The sequence below is a fragment of the Delphinus delphis genome, chromosome 1, assembly GCF_949987515.2.
Source record: "Delphinus delphis chromosome 1, mDelDel1.2, whole genome shotgun sequence".
Lineage (NCBI taxonomy): Eukaryota > Metazoa > Chordata > Mammalia > Artiodactyla > Delphinidae > Delphinus > Delphinus delphis.
In genome coordinates this window covers 41,711,293-41,734,049 of record NC_082683.1, presented here as the reverse complement: position 1 = coordinate 41,734,049, position 22,757 = coordinate 41,711,293, and the positions used below count along the sequence as shown (strand labels likewise).

The 22,757-nt window shown below is 36.6% G+C and overlaps 1 protein-coding gene across 1 annotated transcript in view; it reads left to right on the top strand.

Annotated features, from left to right (window-relative positions):
• FAF1 (Fas associated factor 1) overlaps positions 1-22,757 on the top strand; it is a 497,005-nt gene that overhangs the window by 204,373 nt on the left and 269,875 nt on the right. The window contains exon 5 of the mRNA XM_060021798.1: positions 18,249-18,340. Within this exon, the coding sequence (XP_059877781.1) occupies positions 18,249-18,340 (92 nt within the window). The remainder of the gene's footprint in view (positions 1-18,248; positions 18,341-22,757) is intronic.

The following is a 22,757-nucleotide window of genomic DNA, read 5'->3' as shown; positions in this document are numbered from 1 at the left end:
GTAGTTTGATAGGGATTGCATTGAATCTGTAGATTGCTTTGGGTAGTAGAGTCATTTTCACAATGTTGATTCTTCCAATCCAAGAACATGGTATATCTCTCCATCTATTTGTATCATCTTTAATTTCTTTCATCAGTGTCTTATAATTTTCTGCATACAGGTATTTTGTCTCCTTAGGTAGGTTTATTCCTAGATATTTTATTCTTTTTGTTGCAATGGTAAATGGGAGTGTTTTCTTGATTTCTCTTTCAGATTTTTCATCATTAGTGTATAGGAATGCAAGAGATTTCTGTGCATTAATTTTGTATCCTACTTTACCAAATTCATTGATTAGCTCTAGTAGTTTTCTGGTAGCATCTTTAAGATTCTTTATGTATAGTATCATGTCATCTGCAAACAGTGACAGCTTTACTTCTTCTTTTCCAATTTGGATTCCTTTTATTTCCTTCTCTTCTCTGACTGCCGTGGCTAAAACTTCCAAAACTATGTTGAATAAGAGTGGTGAGAGTGGGCAACCTTGTCTTTTTCCTGATATTTGTGGAAATGGTTTCAGTTTTTCACCATTGAGGACGATGTTGGCTGTGGGTTTGTCATATATGGCCTTTATTATGTTGAGGAAATTTCCCTCTGTGCCTACTTTCTGGAGGGTTTTTATCATAAATGGGTGTTGAATTTTGTCGAAAGCTTTCTCTGCATTTATTGAGATGATCATATGGTTTTTCTCCTTCAATTTGTTAATATGGTTTATCACATTTATTGATTTGCATATATTGAAGAATCCTTGCATTCCTGGAATAAACCCCACTTGTTCATGGTGTGTGATCCTTTTAATGTGCTGTTGGATTCTGTTCGCTAGTATTTTGTTGAGGATTTTTGCATCTTTGTTCATCAGTGATATTGGCCTGTAGTTTTCTTTCTTTGTGACATCCTTGTCTGGTTTTGGTATCAAGGTGATGGTGGCCTCGTAGAATGAATTTGGGAGTTTCATCCCTCTGCTATATTTTGGAAGAGTTTGAGAAGGATAGGTGTTAGCTCTTTTGTAAATGTTTGATAGAATTGGCCTGTGAAGCCATCTGGTCCTGGGCTTTTGTTTGTTGTAAGATTTTTAATCACAATTTCAACTTAAGTGCTATTGATTGGTCTGTTCATATTTTCTATTTCTTCCTGGCTCAGTCTTGGCAGATTGTGCATTTCTAAGAATTTGTCCATTTCTTCCAGGTTGTCCATTTTATTGCCATAGAGTTGCTTGTAGTAATCTCTCATGATCTTTTGTATTTCTGCAGTGTCAGTTGTTACTTCTCCTTTTTCATTTCTAATTCTGTTGATTTGAGTCTTCTCCCTTTTTTCCTTGATGAGTCTGGCTAATGGTTTATCAATTTTGTTTATCTTCTCAAAGAACCAGCTTTTAGTTTTATTGATCCTTACTATCATTTCCTTCATTTCTTTTTCATTTATTTCTGATCTGATCTTTATGATTTCTTTCCTTCTGCTAACTTTGCGGTTTTTTTGTTCTTCTTTCTCTAATTGCTTTAGGTGCAAGGTTAGGTTGTTTATTCGAGATGTTTCCTCTTTCTTAAGGTAGGATTGTATTGCTATAAACTTCTCTCTTAGAACTGCTTTTGCTGCATCCCATAGGTTTTGGGTAGTCGTGTCTCCATTGTCATTTGTTTCTAGGTATTTTTTGATTTCCTCTCTGATTTCGTAGGTGATCACTTCGTTATTAAGTAGTGTATTGTATAGCCTCCATGTGTTTGTATTTTTTACAGATCTTTTCCTGTAATTGATATCTAGTCTCTTACCGTTGTGGTCGGAAAAGATATTTGATACAATTTCAACTTTCTTAAATTTACCAAGGCTTCATTCGTGACCCTAGGTATGATCTATCCTGGAGAATGTTCCATGAGCACTTGAGAAAAATGTGTATTCTGTTGTTTTGGGATGGAATGTCCTATAAATATCAATTAAGTCAATCTTGTTTAATGTATCACATAAAGCTTGTGTTTCCTTATTTATTTTCCTTTTGGATGATCTGTCCATTGGTGAAAGTGGGTTGTTAAAGTCCCCTGCTATGAATGTGTTACTGTCGGTTTCCCCTTTATGGCTGTTAGTATTTGCCTTATGTATTGAGGTGCTCCTATATTGGGTGCATAAATATTTACAATTGTTATATCTTCTTCTGGGATCAGTCCCTTGATCATTATGTAGTGTCCTTCTTTGTCTCTTCTAATAGTCTTTATTTTAAAGTCTATTTTGTCTGATATGAGAATTGCTACTCCAGCTTTCTTTTGGTTTCCATTTGCATGGAATATCTTTTTCCATCCCCTCACTTTCAGTTTGTCTGTGTCTCTAGGTCTGAAGTGGGCCTCTTGTAGACAGCATATATATGGGTCTTGTTTTTGTATCCATTCAGCCAGTCTGTGTCTTTCAGTGGGAGCATTTAATCCATTTACATTTAAGGTAATTATCGATATTTATGTTTCTATTTCCATTTTCTTAATTGTTTTGGGTTTGTTATTTGTAGGTCTTTTCCTTCTCATGTGTTTCTTGCCTAGAGAAGTTTCTTTAGCAGTTGTTGTAAAGCTGGTTTGGTGGTGCTGAACTCTCTCAGCTTTTGCTTGTCTGTAAAGGCTTTAATTTCTCCATCAAATCTGAATGATGTCCTTGCTGGGTAGAGAATCTTGGTTGTAGGTTTTTCTCCTTCATCACTTTAAATATGTCCTGCCAGGCCCTTCTGGCTTGCAGAGTTTCTGCTGAAAGATCAGCTGTTAACCTTATGGGGATTCCCTTGTGTGTTATTTGTTGTTTTTCCCTTGCTGCTTTTAATATGTTTTCTTTGTATTTATTTTTATTTTTTTTACGGTACGCGGGCCTCTCACTGTCGTGGCCTCTCCCACTGCGGAGCACAAGCTCCGGACGCGCAGGTTCAGCGGCCATGGCTCACGGGTCCAGCCGCTCCGCGGCATGTGATATCTTCCTGGACCCGGGCACGTACCTGTGTCCCCTGCATCGGCAGGCGGACTCTCAACCACTGTGCCACCAGGGAAGCCCTGTATTTAACTTTTGACAGTTTGATTAATATATGTCTTGGCCTGTTTCTCCTTGGATTTATTCTGTATGTGACTCTCTGTGCTTTCTGGACTTGATTAACTATGTCCTTTCCCATATTAGGGACGTTTTCAACTATAATCTCTTCAAATATTTTCTCAGTCGCTTTCTTTTTCTCTTCTTCTTCTGGGACCCTTATAATTCGAATATTGGTGCGTTTAATGTTGTTCCAGAGGTCTCTGAGACTGTCCTCAGTTCTTTTCATTCTTTTTTCTTTATTCTGCTCTGCAGTAGTTATTTCCACTGTTTTATCTTCCAGGTCACTTATCTGTTCTTCTGCCTCAATTATTCTGCTATTGATCCCATCTAGAGTATTTTTTAATTTCATTTATTGTGTTGTTCATCGTTGCTTGTTTCATCTTTAGTTCTTCTAGGTCCTTGTTAAATGTTTCTTGCATTTTCTCTATTCTGTTTCCAGGATTTTGGATCATCTTTACTATCATTATTCTGAATTCTTTTTCAGGTAGACTGCCTATTTCCTCCTCATTTGTTAGTTCTGGTGGGTTTTTATCTTGCTCCGTCACCTGCTGTGTGTTTTTCTGTCTTCTCATTTTGCTTATCTCACTGTGTTTGGGGTCTCCTTTTTGCAGGCTGCAGGTTCGTAGTTCCCGTTGGTTTTGGTGCCTGTCCCCAGTGGCTAAAGTTGGTTCAGTGGGTTGTGTAGGCTTCCTGATGGAGGGGACTAGTGCTTGTGTTCTGGTGGTTGAGGTTGTATCTTGTCTTTCTGGTGGGCAGGCCCACATCTGGTGGTGTGTTTTGGGGTGTCTGTGTACTTATTATGATTTTTGGCAGCCTCTCTGCTAATGGGTGGGGTTGTGTTCCTGTCTTGCTAGTTGTTGGCATAGGGTGTCCAGCACTGTAGCTTGCTGGTCGTTGAGTAAAGCTGGGTGTTGGTGTTGAGATGGAGATCTCTGGGAGATTTTCGCTGTTTGATATTACGTGGAGCTGGGAGGTCTCTTGTGGACCAGTGTCCTGAAGTTGGCTGTCCCACGTCAGAGGCACAGCACGGACTCCTGGCCGCAGCACGAAGAGCCTTTCATCCACAGAGCTCAGAATAAAAGGGAGAAAAAGTAGAAAGAATGGAAGAAAGGAAGAAAGGAAGGAAGGAAGGAAGAAAGAAAATAAAAGAAAATAAAATAAAGTAAGATAAAGTAAAATAAAGTTTTTATAATAAAAAATAATTTTTAAGAAAAAATTTTTTTAGAAAAGTAAAAGCAAACAAACAAAACAAAAAAACCGGCGGATAGAACCCTAGGAGAAATGGTGAAAGCAAAGCTATACAGACAAAATCTCACACAGAAGCATACACATACATACTCACAAAAAGAGGAAAAGGGGAAAAAATAATAAATCTTGCTCTCAAAGTCCACCTCCTCAATTTGGGATGATTCGTTGTCTATTCAGGTATTCCAGGGATGCAGGGTACATCAAGTTGATGGTGGAGCTTTAATCTGCTGCTTCTGAGGCTGCAGGGAGAGGTTTCCCTTTCTCTTCTTTGTTCGCACAGCTCCCGGGGCTCACTTGATTTTGGCCCCGCCTCTGCGTATACGTCGCTGGAGGGCATCTGTGTTTTGCTCAGACAGGTCGGGGTTAAAGGAGCAGCTGATTCGGTAGCTCTGGCTCACTCAGGCCAGGGGGAGGTAGGGGCATGGTGCGGGGTGAGCCTGCGGCGGCACAGGCTGGCAGGACGTTGCACCAGCCTGAGGCACGCTGTGCGTTCTCCTACAGAAGTTGTCCCTGGATCCCGGGACCCTGGCAGTGGCGCGCTGCACAGGCTTCCTGGAAGCGGGGTGTGGATAGTGACCTGTGCTCGCACACAGGCTTCTTGGTGGCGGCAGCAGCAGCCTTAGCGTCTCACGCCCGTCTCTGTGGTCCGCGCTGGTAGCCGCGGCTCGCGCCCGTCTCTGGAGCTCCTTTGAGCAGCGTTTTTAATCCCCTCTCCTCACGCACCAGGAAACAAAGGGAAGAAAAATTCTCTTGCCTCTTTGGCAGGTCCAGAGTTTTCCCTGGACTCCCTCCCGGCTAGCCGTGGTGCACTAACCCCCTGCAGGCTGTATTCATGCCGCCAACCCCAGTCCTCTCCCCGCGCTCCGACCAAAGCCCGAGCCTCAGCTCCCGCCAGCCCCGCAGGTGAGCAGACAAGCCTCTCGGGCTGGTGAGTGCCGTTCGGCACCGATCCACTGTGCGGGAATCTCTCCGCGTTGCCGTCAGCACCCCTGTTGCTGTGCTCTCCTCCGCGGCTCCGAAGCTCACCCCCTCCGCCACCCGTAGTCTCCACCCGCGAAGGGGCTTCCTAGTGTGTGGAAACCTTTCCTCCTTCACAGCTGCCTCCCAGTGGTGCATGTCCCGTCCCTATTCTTTTGTCTCTGTTTATTTTTTCTTTTGCCCTACCCAGGTACGTGGGGAGTTTCTTGCCCTTTGGGAGGTCTGAGGTCTTCTGCCAGCGTTCAGTGGGTGTTCTGTAGGAGTTATTCCACGTGTAGATGTATATCTGATGTATTTTCTGAGAGATGAGAAGTGCTTCCAGACACCAGAACTCCAGGCTAAGATCAGAGGAACAGGACAGGTTGCTTACATTTCCCTTGAAATGGCTGCTAGTGTTGGAGGGTCTCCTGCAGAGGCCGGGAGTGGCTCTGTTTCACCGTGGGGACAAGGACACTGGCAGCAGAAGTTCTGGGACGTACTCCTTGACGTGAGCCCTCCCAGAGTCTTTCATTAGCCCCACTGAAGAGCCCATGTTGGCAGTGTTCTTTATTTTCGTTGTGGTGGTGGTTTTACAGGAGTATACATTTGTCAGGTACCATCTCATCAAACTGCCTCTTGGATAAGTTCAAGTGCATTACCGTAGCACATATACCGTTTCTTATCTGGTCTTATCCTACCTTTCTAGCCCTACTCCTTTCCTTCCCTTGTAAGTACCTAGTTCTGATTTCATTGTATGCCTACTATGTGCCAGGTGCTCTTCTAGTCATTTAAGGATAGGCTTGACATTAAAATGTTTGTTAAGCTCTTACGGTAAGCAGCTTCAGGGGTTAAAAAAATACAGTCCCCAAAGGACAAATTAAGCAGTTGGGTAGTATGACAGAAAGCCACCACCTTTAGACAGAAGTGATTATTAAGGTAAACTAGTATGAAGCAGTAGTTCTGTGGCAAAGCTGTGGATTATGGAGAGTCCACAGCAACATCTAGCTGGTACCAACATGCTTGGTAGCTAAGCCATTTCTTCTATTCCTCCATCCCTCTCATCTTCAGATTCTATCATTTATTAAACTCCATAGGAGTGTTTCTAATTTTATATGCATAAAAATCACCTTGGGAAGGGAATGGGGGATTGATTAAATGTATAAGTCCTAGGCCAAATACTATAGATTTAGATTCTAATTTTATAATGGGATAGAGCCCACAAATCTGCATTTTTGAAAACAAATAGTACAGGTGATTCTGATGAAATTGAAGAACTATGTCTTAAGAAACATTGCTAAAGAGTCTTTTTCACAGATTACTGTCTTGTGCATCACCTTTTCCATTTTCAACATAAGCAGTTTATACTTTCCTTCACTTTTTCTTATCTTGCTGTTTTAATACCCTCTGCTAATAGGTTTCCTCTTTTCTGTTTCCCATTCAATTCTTCGCTCTACTGCTAGATTTTCTTGCTTAAAATGAATGAATAACAAGTTCCTCAATATACATGGTTGCAATCTGGCACTTAGAAGAAAGACTTTCAACAGTTATTAGTTGCTGTGTTCACTCTTTCTTTCTTGAGTCCTAGGATAGAAATTGCCTTCCTCTGTTTTTGAATAATTCATTTCCAACCGCATTCCTGCTCCATTGTTTGTTGTAGAAAATTTATGAAATGGACAAAAGTGTGGAAAAAGTAAAAATTACCAGTAATTCTACTTTTAACTACAGTTAGCATTTTGCTGCATTTACTTCCAGTTTCATTCTATGTCTGTTGTATAAATCTATGTTTTACAAAATTGAGATAGACTATATTTGATGCTTTAGAAATTGCTTTTTTTTACTTGTAGTATTATATCATCATTTTCCATATTTTAAAATACTCTTGAAGCACACAGTTTTTAAAGCCTGTACTGTGATTTATCGTAGCATTTTCCTTTTGCTGGTTATTTTGAGCTCCCCTCCATTCCTGATCTCTCACTATAACATATTGCAGTGAAGTTTGTTGAACCTCAGTGATTATTTTTCTACATAGAGATGCCTAGAGGTGCAATTCTGCATGAGAGGGGATGCACATTTTAAAAGTTTTAGATATATTCTACCAAATTACTCTTTAGAGAAGTCTGATTTTAAATTGCCATCAACAGTATACTAATTTATAGTCTTGCCAGTAGTTTGTGATATTAAAAAAACAAAACCAACAAAGACCTCAAGAGATCGGAGTATAAAACTCTTAGAAGAAAATATAAGGGAAAGCTTCATGGCATTGGGTTTGGCAGCAATTTATTGTATATGATACCAAAATACAGGAACAAAAGAAAAAGTAAGTGAATCAGATCTCATCAGAATTCAGAAGTTGTGCATCACAGGATGCTATCCATAGAATGAAAAAGCAACCTACAGAATGGTAGAAGATATTTTTGAACCATATATCTGATAAGGGACTAATATCCAGAATATATAAAGAACTCATACAATTCAACAGCAACAAAAAACAACCCAAATAAAATTGTTCCCACTACAAAAAAGAAATGATAATAATGTGATATGATAGAGGTGTTAGCTAATGCTACAGTGGTAATCATATTTCAATGTATAAATGTATCAAATCAACCCATGTATACATTAAACTTACACAATGGTTATATGTCCATGATATCTTAATAAAAAAATTTTTTTAAATGGGCAAAGGACTTGAATAGTTGTTTCTCCAGAGAAGATATACAGGTGACCAGTAAACACATGGAAAGATGCTGAACAACGTGAATCACCAGCAAAATGCAAATCAAAACCACAATGAGATACCACTTCATACCCCTTAGAATGACTGTTCTAAAAAACAACCAAACAAACAAAAAGTAACAAGTGTTGGCAAGGATATGAAGAAATTCGAACCCTTGTGCATTGCTGGTAGGAATGTAAAATGGTGCAGCTGCTGGAGAAAGAGTATGGCAGTTCTTTAAAAAAATTAAACATAGAATTACCATATGATCCATCAATTTCACTTTTGAGTATATACCCCAAATAAATGAAAGTAGGAACTTTTACAGAAAAACAGAACAAAAAGTAGAAGCAACCCAAGTGACCATCGACTGCTGAATGGATAAGCAAAATGTGGTATGTACATACAGTAGAATATTGTTCAGCTTTAAAAAGGAATGGAATTCTGCTATATACTACAACATGGATGAATGTTGAAGACACTATGCTAAATGTTTCATAAGCCAGATGCAACAAGGACAAATATGTGTTATACCACTTACAAGAGATACCTATAATAGTCAGATTCCAGCAAGTAGATAGTGGTTACCAGGGGCTGGGGGGAGGTGGGAATGGGGAGTTACTTAATGGATACAGAGTTGCACTGTGGGCTGATGAAAAGTTTTGTAGATGGATAGTGATGGTGGTTGCACAATGTGGAATGTACTTAATGTCACTGAACTGTACACTTTAAAGTGGCACATTTTTATGGTATGTATCTTTTATTACAATAAAAACGAAAAGAAAAAAAAAGCTTTGTCAGTTTAGAAATAAATGGTATCTTATGTTTTCAGTTTAGTTTTCTTTTACTACTCAGTTAATACACTAGGTTTATTGGCTCTTTTGTATGTAAGTTTATATGTTTCTATTGTGACTTTCTTTTAAATTTTTTTAAAATTTATAAGAATTTTTTATATATTAATGAGATTATCCTTTCATCCATTACTTGTTTAGCAAATATTTTCCCCATTTATATTTTCATTTTATTGTGCTTTTCAAGATACAGAAGTTTTTTTATTTTTACAGTATTGGACTTTTCCTTCACAGTTTTTCTTCCTGTTTGTGCTTAGGAAACCCTTCCCATTCAGACATATTACTCACTTTCTGTATTTTCCAAAGTGCTTAACTTAGTGCCGTACACATATTGGGTAGAATGTGAACGTGAGGTTTTAGAACTGGAAGAGCCCTTAGAGGACATTTAGTCTAAATGCTTTATTTTACAGGTATGTAAACTTAAAACTCAGGGAGGCTGCCCTGCCATGGTAGTTAGTAGCAGACTCCAGAACAGCCAGTCACTGTCTTTTGACTTTTAGCCCAGTCTGTTATCCACTGAACTAAAACAATTCTGCTGTATGGATAGTGAGCACAGAGTGTCTTTATTTGGGTAAAGGTTCTACAATACAAGAAGCAAAGAGGTAAACAGAAAACAAAGTTTCTAATGAAAAGTGTTTGATAATCTTTACTGATCATTATGCCTCATAAATGACTGGAACTTTTTCTCCCTGTAAAATTATTTTAAATACCTCCCTTACATGTTAGTTATAATCATTAGGTTTCTTTCTGTATTAAGGGGAACATTAATATTTAGGAAAAAAAAGACTTCTGTCTTTTAATCTTACAGACACAATTAAACATCAGCCTTTATAGCAATCTGATGGAGTGTTTTGTGTGCATTGTTGGGTATAATCTCAAATCCTGTAGGACCCATTGACACACTGTAAATAACCTAAAAATGAGTAGCGTTTTCTGGAATCCTTTTGTTTCAGACTGCCTACATATGCACATATTTATGATTCTTGTTGATAATTATAGGTGTTACAGAAATGATCTTTTTGTTTAAATTTATATGTTTGAGCAGCAAGATATACAAGGGCTGCATCTTTGACCATCTGAGATGGGAAGGTATAGAGGGAAAAGCAATGGAACATTGCCTTGTAGTCTTTGCCATTAACTTACTACTTGTTCTTGGGTAAGTCATATCCCAGAATGATTTTAAACAGCCTCTGAGCTGGGTCCTTTCTAGCCCTGAAAGTCTAATGTTGTTGCTTCTGCTATAGAATCTTAATCTGATTTTTCTCAAAAGAATAGTTTCACAGTTGAAACAAGTGTTTGTAGGGGTTGGTGGCTTATAATGTTTAAAATAAGGAAATGAATGGAGGCAGTAGAAGATTTCTGACATTACAAAAAATGTGATTTGAACAAAGGAGGAAGAAATTCGCTTTTGAGAATTGTGCTTGAGAAAAATCCACATGATACATTATTTCTCATTTTGTTTTTTCTAGGTGACAGGTTTGATTTTCTTGTGTCTACTGGTAGACTAAGTCTCATTTTTCTTTGGGGTTGGTTCTTACTTTTTGGTGCCATGTTGTGTTGATATTTTTTAATTAAAAAAAATGGAACAAGGCGTCATTAATATGAAATGTATTCTTAGCTTTTTAAAAAAAATTAATGTGGAATTTGAGGCCCAGAGAGGGCCTATAAATTGGCTCAGTAATTAATAGTTACTTAGTGATAGAATTGGGATAATGCTTTTGAACCTAGTGATCATTACTTTTGTACAGTCAGTCTCAAGGAATCCCCCAAATTTCTGAACTATACTTTTGAGAATCACTGCTTTAGATGCACCAAAATAATGTCATAAAGATGTCTCAAAAGGCTCAGCCTATATGTATGAAATGTAAGGACCTGTCAAAATAAACTTCTACACTCCTTAGGGTCAAACCATTAAATGCAGACCCTCATTAATGTAATTTTCATAATGTCTTGCGTTCAGTCAAAAACTAGGAGACATGAGAAGTAGCAAAATGTGACCCATAGCCTGAATAAAAATTAGAAAATAAAACCATATTAATAAATGGCAAAAATAATGGAATTAGGAGAATTTTAAAACAGCTGTTATAAATATGTTTAAGGATTTAAAAGAAATCAAGAACTTGAATAAAGAATTGAAAAAAACCCGCAAAAAAAAAAAAATTGAAAAAAACCAAAGGAAAATTCTAGAGCTAAAATTTAAGATCTGCAATAAAATATTTACCCTGAAGGATTTAACAGATAGATGCTATTAAAGCAAAGATCAATGAATTTGAAGACATGGCAATAAAAACAGTGTACAGTGAAGTACACACAGCAAAAATACAGGGGAGAGGGCAAAGGACGGAGCTTAAGTGACCTGTCATGAAATAAAAAGTGGCCTAATATATACGTGATTAGATTCCCCCAAACAGAGGGGCTAATAGAAAGGGGGAAATTTTAGAGAAATAATAACAGAAAACACCCCCAATTTGATGAAAACCGTAAACTTACAGATCTAAGAAGCTTAGTAACTCCAAGTAGGAGTAACTCAAAGGAAACCACATCATATTAAAACTGCTGAAAATCAGTAGTAGAAGAAAATTTAAAGTAGCCAGAGGTGAAGAGACAAAGACACATTCCATATAGGGAAAAAAAGAAGATTTAAAAATAATGACTACAGACTTCTTATCAGAAGCAGTGCAAGCCAGGAAACAATTTGGTGATATTTCTAAGTGCCAAAGGAATAAAATGTCAACCTGGAATGCTATATCCAACAAAAATATCTTTCAGAAATGAAGACTAAATAAAGATGTTTTTTTCACACAAACAAAAACTACAAGAAATATTAAAGGAAGTTCCTCAGGCCGAAAGAAAATGATACCAGATGGGAAATTAGATTAACACAAAGAAATGAGAAGCACCAGAAATGGTAACAATTTGGGTATATACAAAATATTTTCTTTCTTTTTAATTTCTTTAAGAGATAAATGACATTATAAAGTAAAAGTAAGAGCAATGTATTGTGTGTTTTGTAAATTATGTAGAGATAAATGTATGAAAACAATGCAAAGAATAGGAAAGGGGAAAGGAAGTATGCTGTTGTAAGACAAGTCCTGTGTTACTTGAAGGTGGACTCTGTGAAGTTGAATAGGCATATTCTAAACCCTAGAGTAATCACTAAAAATAAAACACACATAATGGTTATTAAGTCAAGGTTTGAAATGAAATGGAATATCTAAAACTGTTCGATAAATGCAAACGAAGGTAGAAAAAGATGATAAAAGAAAAAAAATCAGGACAAATAGAAAACAAATAAGACTATAGATAATTACAGTAAATATAAATGATCTCACATCCTTATGAGAAAGGTAGAGATTGTGAGACTGGATAACAAAGGAAAACCAATTATATATGTACAAGAAACCCACTTTAAGTATAAAGCATAAGATTGAAACATACATATAAGAAAATAGTAATCAATATGTATGTTATATTAACAACATTATGCTATCATGCTAATATTAAGTGATGTAGACTTCTGGACAAAGAATATTATGAGGGATAAATGGGGATATTTCATAATGATGAAAATGTCAATTAATCACAAAGACGTAAGTATCCTAAATATGTGTGTATATAATAACAAAAGCTTGAAAGTATGTGAAACAAAACTAATCAATAGAACTGCAGTGAGAAAAGAACAAATCCACAATTATAATTGGAGATAACATTCCTTTCTTATAGTAATGTGCAGAACAACAGACAGAAAATATAAACAGAATATCAACCAGTTCGACCTACTTGAAATGTATAAAATGCTTCTCATAACCATAGGAAAATACATATTCTTTTCTCATGCATTTGCAACATTCATTAAGGTAGAAAATATGCTCAACCATTAAACAAGTCACAGTGACTTAAAGTGACTTAAAAATCATGTGAGGTATATTCTCTAACAACAGTGGAATTAAAATAGAAATCAAAGGAATCTGGAAAGTCCTGATATATTTGGAAATTAAACAGCATACTTCTAAGTAAACCATAGGTCAAAGAAGAAATCACAAAGGAAATTAGAAAATATTTTGAACTGAATTGTGATGGAAACGTGGCATATCAATGTTTGTTTGATGCTAACAAAGTGGTATTGAGATGGAAGTTTATGGTTCACATGCTTAATTACAAAAGAAGGTAGTTCCAAAGGCAATGATCAAAGCTTCCAGCTAAGAAATAGGAAAAGTGTCCCTACCCCACCCCAGCCCACCCTTCTGCTTGCAGGAACCAGATTTACCTTCACCAGCTAGATTGGAAAACCTCATAATTCATAGAGGATAGAGTACAGTTGACCAATGACCTCATTCTTTGGATAGAATACAGTTGACCATTGAACAACACTGGGGTTAGGGACACCAACCTTTTGCACAGCTTAAAATCCACATATAACTTATAGTCAGGCCTCCATGTACTCCATTCCTCTGTACCTGCATTTCCTCACTCACTGATTCAACCAACTGTGAATTGTATAGTACTGTAGTATTTACTATTGAAAAAAATCCATGTATAAGTGGACCCCCACAGTTCAAACCTGTGTTGTTCAAGGGTCAGCTGTACTCAGAAGGCTCTTGCCTCAGTAGTGTCAAGATAAGCCATAGATTAAATGCTGCACAGGTGGTACCAACATCTTAAAAGCAAAGACCCAAAAGCACTGAACTGTTTCCAGGTAACTTAACTGCCTCCCAGAGCAAAGCTCAGTATATTTATAGGAATAAAAAACATTCAGCACCCATCAAGGTAAAATTCACAGTGTCTCGTATCCAGTAAAAAATCGCCAAGCATACAAAGAAGGAGAAAAGCCGGCCCATACTGAGAAGAGAAATCAATTAACCAAAAACAACCCAGAATTGACATAGATGTTGGAATTCTCAGATTAAGGACATTAAAACAGTTATTATAACTATATTACTTATGTTCAAAAAGAGAGAGGAAGGATTTAAAATCATAAGTAATTGAAAAAGTAAAAATAACCCAAATCAAATGTCTAGAGGTTAAGACCATGATGTCTTGAGATGGGATTAATAGAAGATTAGATATTCAAGAAGAAAAGATTAGTGAACTTGAAGACATCACAGTAGAAACCAGTTTGGAAAAGAGTTTGACTGTTTCCTACAAAGTTAAAAATACACTGGCCATCCCTCTCTTAGGTATTTACCCAAGAGAAATGAAATCATATGTCCATCAAAGACGTGTATGTTACTGTTCATTGCAACTTATTTGTAATAGCCTCAAACTGTGGAAAACACAACATGTCCATAACCAGTGGGTAGATAAACAAATTGTTGTATATCCATACAATGGAATACTACTTAGTAATAAGAAAGGGATTATCATTACGTGTAACAATGTGGAAGAATCTCAGACAATATATTTTGAGTGCAAGAAGCCAGATTTTAAAAGAACATTCTGAAATTCCTTCTATCTAAAATTCTGTATAATTCAAGCTAATTCACAAATCAAATCACTGGTTCCCTGGAGATATGGTAGGGGAAGTGTGGAGGAATTAACAAGGGGCATAAGAAAAGTGTTAGGGGGAGGTGAATAAATTCATAATCTTGATTATGATGGTGGTTTCACTGGTATATTTGTCAAAACTTACAAATTGTGGATTTTAAATATGTGCAGTATTTTATATCAATCATAATAAAGCTGTTAAATTTTTTTGAAAAGAGCAAATCAAACCTTAAGTAAGTATGGAAAGAAAACAAATCATACACATGCACACAGAAATCAATAAAGCAGAAAATGGATAAACAGTAGAGAAAATGAACAAAACCTAAAGCTGTTTTTTGAGATCAGTTAAATTGATAGTTCTCTTGCTAATGTGAATAAGAACAAGAGAGAAAACACAAGTTAATCATATTGAAAATGAAAGGTACCTACAGACATTGAATGGATTATAAGACAACATTAAGAGCAAATTTAGGCTGGTAAATTTAAAGGTTACATGAAACATTAAAAAGGTAGAAAAACTCTTTTTAAAGGTGTAAGTTACTACAGCTGACAGAAGCAAAAATTTAAAGTCTGAGTAACTCTACATTTAATATATAAAGTTATTGATAGTTAACAATCAAAACCTTTCCCCGAAAAAACCCAAGCCCAGATGGCTTCACTGGTAAAGTTTGTCTAATATTTAAGGAAAAAATGTTAGCCGTCATTCACAAATAGAGAAAGATGAAATGTTGCCTAATTCATTTTATGAAACCAGCATTAACCCTGATACTAAAACCAGACAAAGACATTACAGGAAAAGGAAACTATTACAGACTATTTCTTACAACCATAGAGGCAGAAATCATTTACAAATATTTGTAAATTGAATTCATTAAATATAATAAAAGTATATACATATGTATATAATATAACTCACGGTCAAGTGGGCTTTACCCAGGACTATAAGGCTTGTTTAACAATTTGTACATAGTCCATTATTGTAGTTCACCATATATTAGTACAATGAATGAAAAAATTCATTTGATCATTTCAATAGATGGAGGAAAAAGCATTTCACAGTACTTAACAACAATATTTAAAATTTCGTGTTTTTTGTTTTTAAATAATTAAACTCGCAGCAAAGTAAGAATGGAAGGAAACAATCCCATGAGAGTTCTCTTTTCTCCGTATCTTTGCCGCCATTTATCTCTTACTTTTTGACGGTAGCCATTCTAACAGGTATGAGATGATACCTCATTATGGTTTTTGGTTTGCATTTCCCTAGTGACTAGTGATGTTGAGCATCTTTTCATGTACCTATTGGACATTTTTTTTTTTTTTTTTTTGCGGTACGCGGGCCTCTCACTGTTGTGGCCTCTCCCGTTGCGGAGCATAGGCTCCGGACGAGCAGGCTCAGCAACCATGACTCACGGGCCCAACCGCTCTGCGGCATGTGGGATCCTCCCGGACCGGGGCACGAACCTGTGTCCCCTGCATCGGCAGGCGGACTCTCAACTGATGCGCCACCAGGGAAGCCCCCTATTGGCCATTTTTATATCTTCTTTGGAAAGATGTCTAATCAAGTCCTTTGCCCATTTTTAATTGGAGTATTTGGGGGTTTTTTGGCTATTGAATTATATGAGTTCTTTATATATTTGGGGTATTAAACCCTTATCAGATATATGGTTTGCAGTCAGTGGACTGTTCCTTGATGACATCTGCATATCTTCTCAGTTTTCGAAGTAACATACAGGAGTGCCATCTCGTGTTAAGATCTTTGGAGTCAGGCAGACCTGGATATAAAAACTGGCTCTGAAACTTGCTGCATTCTAGCGCTTCACTGCCCTAAAATATTTTGGATATTCTTGAAACAACTATTTATTGAGAACCTATACTGGCCAGATACTATGCTAGACACTTATGTGTGTATTACCTTAATTAATATGACTTAAAGCTAACAACCTTTTTTTGAGTCCATTTTATGTATTGGACACATAGTAACACAAAGTATTTTCCATTCCGTATGTCATTTAATACAGCAACCCAATGAAGTATTGGTACTATAGTTATTATTCCTACTTTAGAGAAGAAGAAATTGAGACCAACAGAGAAGAATTTTTTGAATATGAGGAACTCAGGTTGCTGTCATGGCTCTGGGTTTGTTTTCTATTCTTTTCTACCTGTGGAACAAAAGACTTTTTTGTATTATATGTTACCCAAGCTTACTGCAAAGACTAACTGGGACTTTAACTTAAAGTCTCTTTTTGTTTTTCCTTTCCTTTAGGTTATGAATGCTAAGGGTGTCTCCAAGAGTTTAAGCAGGAAGTGTCAGGTGAAGATAAGTTTCTAAGAGGAAAGCACTGGGCAGGCTTGTAAGCGCATAAGCCCAGTTCCAGATAGGTACAGCTTTAGAAATAGCAACCTTAGTCACAAATGAAAAGGCAGTGTTTATATGTATTTGGTAAAAGAAGTATGGCTCACCTTTCTCTCATTTCCATGAACAGAACAATCCTTTGTCAGCAGTGATATTTTTGAAGGTCAAAGTTGACAAATTTTGTGCTTCTAAAATATAATGTTGAATCAGAATTCTTTTTATGATGTTTAATCGCTATCCAAAGTGCCTAGATAGGAATTTTCTTTAGGAAAGTAAAAATATGTCACTAAGGCCATGAAGGGTTTGATTGTAGCTTTGCTTGCTTAGGCAGCTGTGCTTCCATAGAACTTGTGTAGTGTAAGCTTCACCCGCCATCTTTTCCTTTATCGGCATGGAATTACTTTTCTTTTAATGTATAGTATAATCATTTTCTGCAGTGTTCAATCACTTAATATAAATGAAATTGAATTATGTGTTAATCTATAATTATAGACTAACCAACCTAATAAAAGCATATATATGAAATATTTGTACATTCTGATTTAATGATCTGTTTATTATACTGTAGTACCAGAAATTAGCTGGTTAATTTATAAGTAGACTCGATTCCTGAAAAGTAATTTGTGGAGTACTGGGAAAATTGTGATTCCTCCCTGTTTCTCATTAGCATCATTTTCATTTTTTCCTTTTTACCTTTTGGTCTTTGTCTTCACTGAATATAATATCCTGGCCTTTGATTTGGCTCTCCTTCACAACCCAGCTATACTTCAAGTTTGGTTTAAATGCAGCTGTATTTCAAGCTGGGTTTAAGTCTCATCTGTCTCACAAAACTTTCTCTGACTATTTGATCCACCATAATTTTTTTTCTTTTCTGAAATTCTGCTGCTTTTCTCTTCAGCACAGTTTAAATTGTCTTCTAGATTATATACATTGACTTTATTATTTTTTTCCAGCTACATTCATGGATGTTATCTCCTTTCACCCTTGAACCCTAGAGGTAGATAAGATAGGCAATATTATTCCCCATTTTATAGATGCAAAAAATCTTATCTTAGAGGTAGATGAGATAAACAATATTATTCCCCATTTTATAGATCCAAAAAAAAAACAGGTAAGTTATTTGATTTCTTCAAGATAAGACTTCAGCCCAAGTCTTCATTCCACAATTTGCTTTCCCTATACTATAATGCCTCAAGTTTTGTACTTTACCGACTACTCCTACCATATGCTGAGCACATATAAATATTATCAGTTGGTTTAAAATAGATTATTTCCTTTCAAACCCCCAATCACTGGTATCTGTTTCTTTTTAAAAAGGTACTTAAGTAATTGTGGAGTCTTTTATCATAATGGTGGAGCCTTAGTTCTTCAAAGGCACAACATGTTGTATGATCAAGATTTGAAGTTTGGACTACTGAAATTTTTCATATGCATTCATCAGACAGATGTCATTGACTGTGGACCATATGCCTAATATTAATGCTAGCTCTGGATATGAACAAATATTTATTGCATTATTTTGTTAGTAATATCTGGTCTCCTCTTTTTCGTACAGGAGAAATTAAACAGATTCTAGAAAATGAACTTCAGATACCTGTGTCTAAAATGCTGTTAAAAGGCTGGAAGACTGGAGATGTGGAAGACAGTGTGAGTTTAGTAACTGCATAAAAATAAAAGAAAATTAAGTTATGCTATTGACTAAATGATGTATAAAATTGTTTTTTATTAATGTTGTTACATATGTCAGTTGTAGGTTTGGTAATAGTAGCTGAGTTTAAGGAATCAGCAAACAATGTTTTTCAAGCTAAAACATTTTCATAGTAAACCAACAACAGTTTTAAGTGAGTTAGATATGTAAGTGGCATGTTTTTCCTACTTCTAACTATTTTATAGGAGTTAATTTGACATTCTTTTTTGAGAGCTTTTACATTTTTCTCAAACCTCATATGATGTCAGTATCAGTAAGTGCCTTGGAATAATAATTTTTTTCTTAACATCTTTATTAGAGTATAATTGCTTTACAATGGTGTGTTAGTATCTGCTGTATAACAAAGTGAGTCAGCTATACATATACATAGATCCCCATGTCTACTCTCTCTTGAGTCTCCCTCCCACCCTCCCTATCCCACCCCTTCACGTGTTCACAAAGCACCAGGCTGATCTCCCAGTGCTATGCAGCTGCTTCCCACTAGCTATCTGTTTTACATTTGGTAATGTATATATGTCTATGCCACTCTCTCACTTTGTCCCAGCTTACCTTCCCCCTCCCTGTATTCTCAAGTCCATTCTCTATGTCTGTGTCTTTATTCCCATCCTGCCCCTAGGTTCTTTAGAACCTTTTTTTTAAGATTCCGTTTATATGTGTTAGCATACAGTATTTGTTTTTCTCTTTTTGACTTACTTACTTCACTCTGTATGACAGACTCTAGGTCCATCCAGCTAACTCAATTTCATTTCTTTTTATGGCTGAGTAATATTCCATTGTATATATGTGCCACATATTCTTTATCCATTCATCTGTTGATGGACACTTAGGTTGCTTCCATGTCCAGGCTGTTGTAAATAGACCTGCAATGAACATTGTGGTACATGACTCGGTTTTTTGTTTTTTTTTTCTTGCGGTACACGGGCCTCTTACTGCTGTGGCCTCTCCCGTTGCGGAGCACAGGCTCTGGACACGCAGGCTCAGCGGCCGTGGCTCACAGGCCCAGCCGCTCTGCGGCATGTGGGATCTTCCCGGACTGGGGCATGAACCCGTGTCCCCTGCATCGGCAGGCGGACTCTCAACTACTGCGCCACCAGGGAAACCCTACATGACTCTTTTTGAATTACGGTTTTCTCAGGGTATATGCCCAGTAGTGGGATTGCTGGGTCAAATGGTAGTTCTATTTTTAGTTTTTTAAGGAACCTCCATACTGTTCTCCATAGTGGCTGTATCAATTTACATTCCCACCAACAGTGCAAGAGGGTTTCCTTATTCTCCACACCCTCTCCAGCATTTATTGTTTGTAGATTTTTAAATGATGACCATTCTGAGTGGTGTGAGGTGATACCTCATTGTAGTTTTGATTTGCATTTCTCTAACGATTAGTGATGTTGAGCATCCTTTCATGGGTTTGTTGGCAATCTGTATATCTTCTTTGGAGAAATGCCTATTTAAGTCTTATGCCCATTTTTGGATTGGGTTGTTTGTTTTTTTGATATGGAGCTGCTTGAGCTGCTTGTAAATTTTGGAGATTAATCCTTTGTCAGTTGCTTCATTTGCAAATATTTTCTCCCATTCTTAGGGTTATGTTTTTGCCTTGTTTATGGTTTCCTTTGCTGTGCAAAAGCTTTTAAGTTTGATTAGGTCCCATTTATTTATTTTTGCTTCTTATTTCCATTTCTCTATGAGGTGGGTCAAAAAGGATCTTGCTGTTATTTATGTCATAGAGTGTTCTGCCTATGTTTTCCTCTAAGTGTCTGGCCTTCCATTTAGGTCTTTAATCCATTTTGAGTTTATTTTTGCGTATGGTGTTAGGGAGTGCTCTAGTTTCATTCTTTTACATGTAGCTGTCCAGTTTTCCCAACACCACTTATTGAAGAGGCTGTCTTTTCTCCATTGTATATTCTTGCCTCCTTTATCAAAGATAAGGTGACCATATGTGCGTGGGTCTATCTATCTCTGGGCTTTCTATCCTATTCCATTGATATATATTTCTGTTTTTGTGCCAGTACCATACTACGTTGATGACTGTAGCTTTGTAGTTGGTCTGAAGGAAAGGAGCCTGATTCCTCCAGCTCCATTTTTCTTTCTCAAGATTGCTTTGGCTATTCGGGATCTTCTGTGTCTCCATATAAATTGTGAAATTTTTTGTTCTGGTTCTGTGAAAAATGCCATTGGTAGCTTGATAGGGATTGCATTGAATTTGTAGATTGCTTTGGGTAGTAGAGTCATTTTCACACTGTTGATTCTTCCAATCCAAGAACATGGTATATCTCTCCATCTGCTTGTATCATCTTTAATTTCTTTCATCAGTGTCTTATAGTTTTCTGAATACAGGTCTTTTGTCTCCTTAGGTAGGTTTATTCCTAGGTATTTTATTCTTTTTGTTGCAATGGTAAATGGGAGTGTTTCCTTAATTTCTCTTTCAGAATTTTCATCATTAGTGTATAAGAATACAAGGGATTTCTGTGCATTAATTTTGTATCCTGCTGCTTTACCAAATTCATTGATTAGCTTTAGTAGTTTCTGGTAGCATCGTTAGGATTCTCTATGTATAGTATCATGTCCTCTGCAAACAGTGACAGTTTTACTTCTTCTTTTCTGATTTGGATTCCTTTTATCTTTTTATCTTCTCTGATTGCTGTGGCTTAAACTTCCAAAACTATGTTGAACAATAGTGGTGAGAGTGGGCAACCTTGTCTTTTTCCTGATATTTGTGGAAATGGTTTCAGTTTTTCACCATTGAGGATGACGTTGGCTGTGGGTTTGTCATATATGGCCTTTATTATGTTGACCTAAGTTCCCTCTATGCCTGCTTTCTGGAGGTTTTTTACCATAACTGGGTGTTGAATTTTGTCAAAAGCTTTCTCTGCATCTATTGAGATGATCATATGGTTTTTCTCCTTCAACTTGTTAATATGGAGTGTCACACTGATTGCTTTACATATATTGAAGAATACTTTACATCCCTGGGACAAACCCCATTTCATCACGGTATATGATCCTTTTAATATGCTGTTCGATTCTGTTTACTAGTATTTTGTTGAGGATTTTTGCATCTATGTTCATCAGTGATATTGGTCTGTAGTTTTCTTTTCTTGTGACATCTTTGTCTGGTTTTTTTATCAGGGTGGTAGGGGCCTTGTAGAATGAGTTTGGGAGTGTTCCTCCCTCTGCTATATTTTGGAAGAGTTTGAGAAAGATAGGTGTTAGCTCTTTTGTAAATGTTTGATAGAATTCGCCTGTGAAGCCATCTGGTCCTGGGCTTTTGTTTGTTGCAAAGTTTTTAATCACAATTTCAATTTCAGTGCTATTGATTGGTCTGTTTATATTTTCTATTTCTTCCTGGTTCAGTCTTGGAAGGTTGTGCTTTTCTAAGAATTTGTCCATTTCTTCCTGGTTTTCCATTTTATGGGCATACAGCTGCTTGTAGTAATCTCTCATGATCCTTTGTATTTCTGCAGTGTCAGTTGTTTCTTCTCCTTTTTCATTTCTAATTCTATTGATTTGAGTCATTTTCCCTTTTTTTCTTGATGAGTCTGCCTAATGGTTCATCAATTTTGTATATCTTCTCAAAGAACCAGCTCTTAGTTTTATTGATCATTGCTGTAGTTTCCTTCATTTCTTTTTCATTTATTTCTGATCTGATCTTTATGATTTCTTTCATTTTGCGAACTTTGGGGTTTTTTTTGTTCTTCTTTGTGTAATTGCTTTAGGTATAAGGTTAGGTTGTTAATTTTGAGATTTTTCTTGTTTTTGAGGTAGGATTGTATTGCTATAGACTTCCCTCTTAGAACTGCTTTTGCTGCATCCCATAGGTTTTGGGTCATCATGTTTTCATTGTCATTTGTTTCTAGGTATTTTTTGATTTCCTCTTTGATTTTTTCGGTGATCTCTTGGTTATTTAGTAGCATATTGTTTAGCCTCCATGTGTTTATATTTTACAGTTTTTTTCCTGTAATTCATATCTAGTCTCATAGCATTGTGGTTGGAAAAGATACTTGACATGATTTCAGTTTTCTTAAATTTACCAAGGCTTGGTTTGTGACCCAAGATATGATCTATCCTGGAAAATATTCCATAAGCACTTGAGAAGAAAGTGTATTCTGTTGTTTTTGGATGGAATGTCCTATAAATATCAATTAAGTCCCTTTTGTTTAAAGCTTGTGTTTCCTTATTTATTTTCATTTTGGATGATCTGTTCATTGATGAAAGTGGGCTGTTAAAGTCCCCTTCTATGATTGTGTTACTGTTGATTTCCTCTTTTATGGCTGTCAGCATTTGCCTTATGTATTGAAGTGCTCCTATGTTGGGTGCATAAGTATTTACAATTGTTATATCTTTTTCTTGGTTTGAGCC